The sequence below is a fragment of the Aythya ferina genome (assembly GCF_964211825.1).
Source record: "Aythya ferina genome assembly, chromosome: 3".
In the NCBI taxonomy this organism is placed as follows: Eukaryota; Metazoa; Chordata; class Aves; order Anseriformes; family Anatidae; genus Aythya; species Aythya ferina.
This window is the reverse complement of record NC_140298.1, coordinates 18972478-18981288: the sequence shown is the minus strand read 5'-3', so window position 1 is coordinate 18981288 and position 8811 is coordinate 18972478. Positions and strand designations below refer to the sequence as shown.

The 8811-nt window shown below is 36.6% G+C and overlaps 1 protein-coding gene across 5 annotated transcripts in view; it reads right to left on the bottom strand.

The window, feature by feature from the left end:
- Nucleotides 1–640: 640 nt before the first annotated feature.
- PROX1 (prospero homeobox 1) overlaps nucleotides 641–8811 on the bottom strand; it is a 48581-nt gene continuing 40410 nt past the window's right edge. For 4 of the 5 annotated variants that reach the window (XM_084512800.1, XM_084512799.1, XM_084512801.1 and 1 more), the window contains one exon: nucleotides 641–6450. In XM_084512800.1, coding sequence (XP_084368926.1) covers nucleotides 6262–6450 — 189 coding nt within the window. In that variant the 3' untranslated portion in view covers nucleotides 641–6261. The remainder of the gene's footprint in view (nucleotides 6451–8811) is intronic. The other variant, XM_084512803.1, reaches the window with a different exon arrangement.

Below are 8811 nucleotides of genomic sequence, written 5' to 3'. Positions count from 1 at the left end.
GCACAAATGAGACTTGCATTTTGAGGAAATGTGTGAGAACAGATTAGTTATATACAGTGCTATGATTAGGCAGCTCGAAAAGGAAGCGATCCAGGAAAGAGGGATAGATTGCAATAAAAAGAATAGAGAATGGAACGTGGGCACTACTACAAACAAGGGCAGATTGATCAAAGGAGCAAATGTAAACCACACCAAACCAAGCATTATTCTGCATTCACCTAACTGGTAGAAATCCCTATTGCAGGACAGCAGCATGGCAGGTGTACTCAGGAAATGATTCGATATCCCAAAGACAAGAACTTTCTAGCTCAGGGTGGCTACATTGGCTAGGTCTGAGGCCGTGTATGCCTCAGACATAGCATGGCTGGTGCAGGGAGTTACTCCTTGTCTGATAGACTGTTGCAAAATAACATTCATTATCTTAACCAGTGCTGGAGGTAGGACACCGGATTAGATAAATCATTATATCCATTTTGCAAGAGGGCTGGCAGTTTCATTAATAAATAATTCTAAGGGGGAGAGAAAACCTGCAGAGGACTACAATCCTAGATACAGCCTGGCCACAGCAGAGAGGTTCCAGTGATTCCTTTTTTGATACAGGGCAACATCAACTTTTGGAAAGAAATATAAACAATGGCAATGAGCTTGTAATTTATATTTTATTTTGCACAAGCTTGCATATATACTGCACATACATTCAGTTTAGAGAAGATGGAAGGCACACAAGGCAATTGAACTACTGTATCTTTTAAGTGGTACAAAGCAAAAAGGTAAAAGTCTGGAGAGTATACAAAAGCTTTAAACACACAAAATAAAATCCACCCCCCAAAAAACATTTTTTCCTGTGTTTATCTTAAATTTAGTAGCTGCCAAGCTAGAATTGTAACTTCTTTTTTTTTCAATCAATTGTCTACTGCACCTTTTTTATTTTTTTCAAACAGACAGGGGAGTCTTATTGTTTTATCTTGTCATCAATTAATATTACAGTACATCCTTGGTAATACAAAATTGTACACCTTCATCAAATAAATTAGGATAAATTAAACCAATAAATTATGCAAAGTCTTCAGAACAATAGACAACAACAAAAAAATCCACAGTTGAAATTGCCTCTAGCTAAAAAATAAAATAAAAAAAAATCAAAAATTGACTTTATCAGTTCAATTATTGTACTATCTTCAAATTAAAGGGTCTTTATTACAAAAAAAGAGCTTAATAATGCTATTTACAACATATTGCTAAATAATATAAAGGCAGTGTTTTGTCACTTTTGTAACTATATACATATGAGTAATGGCTGGGACAATATCAGTTTAAACCTTAACCTTTGACTCTTCTGGGCAGCATTTAAACCAACCTAAAGAGGCTTTTCTTCTTTTTTTTTTTTTTTTTTTTTTCCTTCTTTTTCAGTTTCTGACTCTTACATGTTACATGGTAATGAGATGGTTATCGTGTTTGTCTAATATTTCACTTGAGTGGTACACTTAATGCAGAAAGGATGGATTTTAGAGAAAAATGTAAGCTTGCTGTTTCTTCTAGAGGTTTGTTTCTACATATCCCAGTATATTTGTGCATTTGGAAGGTGGCTGCTTTGGGAGAGAGAGGTGACTGTGGCTCAGATGAAAAGACTAAATAAAGTCATAGTGCCACCACCTTTCGTAGACTAAAAAGGATATTCCTAAGAAGATACAAAGGTTAAATACCAGTTTTCATCCCAGCTCTAAATATGAGCATTTTTAGCTTCAGTTTATAGATGGTTTACAACCAACAGTTCTACAGAAAACGAAATTGCATTTCCTTCAACAGAACATTTAAGTGCAATACAGTAACTGCTTACTCATATAAACCAGTTACATTCCTTAAGGGGAGCTTTTTGAAAACAATGCGTATTGGAATTTTCAAACACATAGTTGGTACCAGAAGGAAACATTTGCACTATCAACACCAATGATTACTATATAATACACATGGCAAATATAGTTTTTGCTTTCACTTCTCATGTACAGTGCTCGTTTTTGGGGGTTTTGTAAACCACTTTCCATTTATATATATATATATATCTTTCTGTATATATATATATGTATAATCTTTCAATGCTGCTGGTGAAAATCCTATCTTTAAAGCCACAAAATCTTCACCTTTATTTCTTAATTAATATCAACCTGTGGAAAAAAACATTTTTCTATTAACTGACTTCCTATACATAGAAAAAAATTCTGCAATTTTACAGAAACTGTATTACCCATTCCCTTGACATCTGATGAAAGAGACTTAACTTTTAAAAGTAGAGAGCTGGATTTTCAAGAATGCTTTCAACTATCTATACAGTTACTGTAGTGTTTCTTATAAATTCAACAGATGTTTTCAGAATGTAGTTATTAAAATCTTATGTCTTTACGCAAGAACAGCCTTAAGGTTGAATATTTACATTGCTTTATAAAAGTTCCCCTCGGTTTTCAATGTTCACCCACATACCTGGTACAATAACAAAGATTCTGCAAACTTAAAACACTTTAATTAAATAATACTCAGAGGCACAAAGCAAACCTCAGGAATACATGGGTGAACACTTTCTTAAATAATTACTACATTCTAACATCTTCCACGTGTTTACCATTAAATGTGAAACGTTCCCATTAAACAACCAGAGATACAGTAAGAATTAAATGTTTTGTAGTTTCAAATAGAACATTCTTTTCACAAAACATAACAAATGTCTAAAATAGGTTCTTAATCTAGATAGGAAAAAGGTAAGCTTTTCACTTCATACGCATATTTTGTGTGTGTGTGTGTTTCTGTGTATATATACATACATACACACATTCTGTGTGACTACATATGTATATGTATATGCACATATGTCACGTATGAAATATTGCTTCTATACTACTTTTCATCAGGCTAAGAAAACACAAGATTTGCACCACAGTTACAAAAAATTGGCTTCTACAAGAATTTTCAAAACTTGAATGCTGCTCAAACAATTGAGAAAAAATAATTTGCGTTATCAAACTGTTCTAAAAATTCTCTTCTTCAAAAACGTATTCTCCTGCTTTTTTTTTTTTTAATTTTTAAAAAGACACAAAATATGCATAGCTATCAACAGTATGTCAAACAGCCGGAAAAAAAAAAAATTAGTGTTTATTGCAGCTGTAGTAATTGAAAAATAAAGTTTAAAAGATGAAAATTGTAAGCCACAGAAGGCACAAGAACAATTGTACTTGTGGGGGAAAAACTGGTATTTTGAAGGATTTTTTTTATCCTTCCGCTGGTGCATTTAAGGTCTAGACTATAGGCACAGACTATAACCTCAAGTTTATATGCAGAAATAAATTTGAATTAGCAGTAAATGAATGGCAACATGGGATTTCTACATGGAATTTGAAATTCTTTCCCTATGTAAGCTTCTCATTACAATAAAAGTAGCCTCCTGCCTTTTAGCCATTTTAGTGAAATAGTATTGAGATCATTTGAAAAAACAAAAAACTTTTCTGCTTACAATTTAGTAGGAGCTATGCCATGTATTTGTAATTTTAGGTGTGTTGGGAGGCACAAAGGCAATATGGCTATAAAATGCAGAAAAATCACATAACTGAAATGATCAAATTATCTTGTGTTCCTTTTTCAGACCAAGGAGGTTTTGTTTTTCTTTTAAGATGAAATTTCTACTCTTAATTCCTATGCCTCATTTACTATTGAGATTATGCTACTTATAAATAAATAAATAAATGCAACAACATCAAGTGTTGAGTACACAATTTCACTTATTTAGATTATGTGAATCACATTGCAGCCAAATAATAATAATAATATTAATATTATTAATAATAATAATAAACAACATAATAAAAGTAACGGTAAAATCACAGATCAAGATGGTAGCTAGTAGTATGTCCACATAGTATGACTAAAGTATGGCTTTGCTTTCTTACGTCCAAGGTGACAATGCAGTGTTATATTTTGTATCTGATGGTATGCCAATGATGAACATGCTGTATTAAAACTTGAGCATTTTATGCCACTTCTTCCCATAAATCAAAAAAAAAAAAAAAGAAGTGCATGAACACAATTTTCATCCTTTCTTACTCAGAATTCACTGGAGTTACATCTTTATGAAGTGTAATGTTTACCAAATCATGCACACACACACAAAAATAAAACAAAAACAAAAGCAAAAAAAAAAAAAAGGAAAAAGAAAGAAAACTAAAGAAAACAAAACACAAGAAAAGAAAGAAAAAGACACATCCTGTCTACTGTAAGGATACGTACAGTATTAGGTACTCTCAGGGAGTCTAAGATCAAGAAGATTTGTTTTGCTTTTAATGCATAGTGAAAATGTTGGCACTTCATCCCATGCTATTGTCTGCATTGCCTATACTCCACAGATACTGCCAGTGCTTGAAAATACTGACAGGGAATCGTAGGATTGTGCTGTTTAATTTGAAGTCAGCAGGTTTTTAAGGCTTTCTGCTGACAATAATTGCTTTCATACATTTCTGTCTATCAGCAGTATTTGTAAATGAAGTGAAATTGCAATGATCAGGTCAGCTCTTTAGTCACATGGGTAAACTTTCACTCTCCAAAGTCAAAATGGTAATTTTAAAATAAAGAAATAAGATATCAATATCCTCAATGGTCTAAATACAATTCTCAGCTAATTAGGAACTTCCTCTAGACTCAGACTGAATTATGTAGGGGAAAATACTATTGACGATAACAATAAATTCTTACTGCATCTGTACAAAAGACGACAGAGAAAATGACAAATACAATAGCAAAGAGTGCTATAGCATATTCAACCTTCCCCCAAACTTTTGGAGACAATACCTTTCTGAAAACGTGAGACAAGGAGAGCCATTGAAGAAAGCACAAGAACTAGCAGCTAGCTTTCTTTCCGTGTGCTGACATATCGTGGTATAGCATTCAGGCGAATCCAGATCCATCATGGATTTTACACTGTAGCTCATATTTTGGTCAAGACTAGCTCCAGCTTCAGAGGACAAGTGCAGCACATTGCTCAAATAGATTTTTGTTTTGTTTTGTTTTAAGCTGCACTTACAGTAATTTAAAAAATCCAATTTGGCTATCTGAACCCTGCATAGCCAGGAGGACACTGTGATTTTTGTATATGCTTGATTAGATTTTTATGAAAATGTAATTTTTATTCTTCTGATTAGGAAAAGACTAATTATATTTTACAGCTACAAACAAGTTTTGTTTTGTTTTGTTTTTTTTTCCTCAGCACTGTGAGGTGAAGATGCTTTCTTCTACTATATATAAGATCATTCAAAAAGTGCTTTTTAGGACAGATGTCAAATACAGACAGAAAACTTTGTATACTGGAAAGGGGATTTCTGGGGGCAGAATGGACTAAGAAAAGAATAAATTTAGGGACTGATGCCACTTGAAGTAAGACCAAGACATGGCAATTTATTACACTGCAGGTTTCATTTTTACTCTATGGAGAGTGAAACGCTTCCGTTTTAATAAGCTGACCATATTCTAAAATTAGTGTGGTTGATACAATATTGTGCATGAATTACTGGCCTCACCCTGCAAGAATGGTATTTGATTTGTGCAAATGTCCCTTGCTGCAATTTAGAAAAACAAAAACCTGGCATGTTGATTACTGGTGCAGGGTATTTATCATTTCTGTAAGGGAAAGCATGAAGAATAGGGTTTGCTTTTTCGGTACCACTTCTCGGAGTGAGTACCTAAAATAGATGTTGTAGCTTTTTGAAGTATGAAACAAAATCTAGTTATTGGTTTAAAAGTATATAAAATAAAAAATAAAAAGAAGCTCCAAGCTCATGAAGTGACTCCACAGAGTTCAGACCTTTAGCAGTATAAACATAATATAAACTTCATTGTCTGTAGTATTGTGCCATGACATTAGTCTCACTAAGACAAAATGCCACTTTGCAGCAAGCAATAAATCTGACAAAGCGTTTTTAAACATAATGCCCTAACTTGCTAAGACAGACTTTTACACGCTTCCAAACTCTTCTCCCTGAAAATTAACCCCATTTATTCTCCAAATGTTAAGGGTCTCGGGCAAAAGTAAACCGAAGGCTGAAGTAAAATAACCATCCCCTTGGAACTGAACAAAAACTCAAATCCAGAAGGGATCACAGTCTAATTTCATATACATATATATGTATGTGATACACATATATATGAAATTAAAATAGAGACACACATGACTTGGGCATCAGAAGGGGACTGCTACTTTCATACATTCATAAATAGCTGCTGAACTCTCTACTCATGAAGAAGCTCTTGTAGGCAGTTTGGGGATTTGAAAATCTCAGGGACCTCACTGTCCAGCTTACAGATGACCTTGTATATGGCCTTCTTCCAGGAAGGATCAACATCTTTGCCTGCGATAATGGCATTGAAAAACTCCCGTAACGTGATCTGAGCCACTTCCAGGAATCTCTCTGGAACCTGCTGATACAAGGAGACAATGGCATTAATACAGTTTTCAATTTCAAGTCTCTGGTTCTTCAAAGGAAACTGAGCTAAGTTCTTTCTTTCAGAAAGGGGCTTACATAGCACCTGCATTTTCTAAATGTGGCAGCCTTCTATTCTCTTATGCAAAGCTGTTATATATAGTAGTATAGCAATAACTTTTATAACATGTGTTAGAGATCTTTGTGAAGTCTACTGACAGAATGTAGGTAACAAAATGTTACTGTCTGAGTTTGGAGAGTGGGGATTTATAGGATATAATTAGCAGGAGGGGAAACAAACACAATTGTCTTTAAGGAGAGAAATCCCTGTCTGATATTTTACCCATGCATTTATGACTATGTTCTCCACTCTGCGTGGGGACTAATACATGTCATGCACGCCTAGAAAACTGTCTGTACCTTCGTGCTTAACTTTGGTCACAGCCAGTGCTGCAAGTTACCAAAGAAATAGGATATCTCTGAATGTTGTTTGTAGTTGAAAAACAAGTAAGCAAACAAGCCTTCCGCAAACAGTTTGGTTCTGTGGCTGCTGTGCATGAGACTCTTGTAAGATGGCCTTCTTGGAAGCCACTATGGTCTTCCCTTCTTTTTCAGAAGGCTACAAATAAAATCCCAACCCCTTCACTGGATGCACTGTGCTCCAAGTGACGTTACTCATTTTTCACTATGGAGTTGCTTCTCTCCTTGTCAATACAAAGATGCTTTCATCATAGATTAATCATAAGGGGAGAAATTAGGTGTGTCAAACTCATCTGGGTTTTCTACATGTCACTGTCATTCCACAGGTGAGCCAAACGGCTGCTAGCACGGGCACGTCACTTAGAAGCCCCTAAACAACGAGTGAATGTTAAAAAACACAGTTGACTCCAAACTTTGGTAATTTGCCCTAAATAGTTGTCTCAGACATCAGCACCACCTTCTTACCCTCTTCCTTAAATGACTTGAAAGCCATCACCACAACAAACTGCAGGTCAGTCGCAACGTTGAGGTCATCTCCATAAGGGTATTGTTTTCCATTTTTATCACGGAAATATGGCTTCACTGCGCTAGAACTGCTAATGCACGGCCGGCCACTGGCCAGCACACTTATAATAGTAAGCACTACCCCAGTGCTATTATTTGCCCATGCTGGGTACACCTGGCAAGAGCAATGCTCTGACCTGCAGTAGGGTCCACTCCAACTGTCCCCGTGGCCAACACAGGCCTGGGCAGATCTCACTCAGTTACTGGATGCATATCACATTGCCAGATCAGCACCTGCACCTGGGCTTTTGTTCTTCTGCCTTTAGAAGCCACTTCCAGAAAACTTGTCTGGAAACATTTATGTTTAGCTTGATACTATAAGGCTCTGGGGCCTAGCTCACCTCCTGCCAGTGGGGAAATGCTAGCAGTTTGCTAGCCACGCTCTGCCACCGGGTAAGCATGGGATCAGCTCCCCTGACATCAGCTGACAGAATCTGTTTCCTGAAGCCCATGGAAGCTCTCTGTGTACCTCCAAGAGCGAAATCTGGCTCCACGTGTTTTCTTTGTTCCCAAAGACAAGCTGTGGAAATTTTTCATAGGCCGCACAGAAAGAAACACTTGCACAGACATTTCGTTACAGCAGTAATTAGGAGGGAAGAAAATAACTATTACCTTTCACTTATTCCAGCTCACAGAAATAACTTAAAGCTTCACAATACCACTCTGTAGCTTGGGTACTTATGAATACATCTACCAAAGACAACCCACTTGCCTCATTCTTGCACTGGTATAAAAATGATACTCTCTGCTGTTCATGCACTTCCACCCACTGTTCTCGTACTATTCATGACGTTTGGTATTGCTTGGAGCCAACCAAAGGGAAGGGGTCATTGACTACATAAAGCTAGAAAGCAAGAAATATTGAGCAGATAACCACCTTTTTGTTGTATAACTTCTACCTGTGCATATGAAAGTTTTCTAGACAGGGGATGCTGCTTTGTCATGGAGTAAGAAGTGTAAAATCCCTGAGCCACCAGCTTCCAGGCCTCCCAACCACTTCGAGACACAAAGGCTTTCTTTTAGGCTAGGAGCCAGCTTTTACGGTCTGACTTCATTGCACCTGAGTCGCATCTGAGGGTTGGGCCCCTCCAGACCCGGTACACCAGGCCGCAGCTTGCAGCTCGCAGACATAGCAGTGACTGAAGCCCCGTGGGGGCTTGGAAGAGCCCTGCTCATACTGCTGAGCTCCCAAAGATCTTCCCTACTCCTGAGGCACTAGAGCCATTCATGAGTCTTTCCTTTTGGGATGTTATTAGCATTTTTTCATGTCAGACTGGATTACACACATTACTTTGCATGTTGTAATGTGAATAGC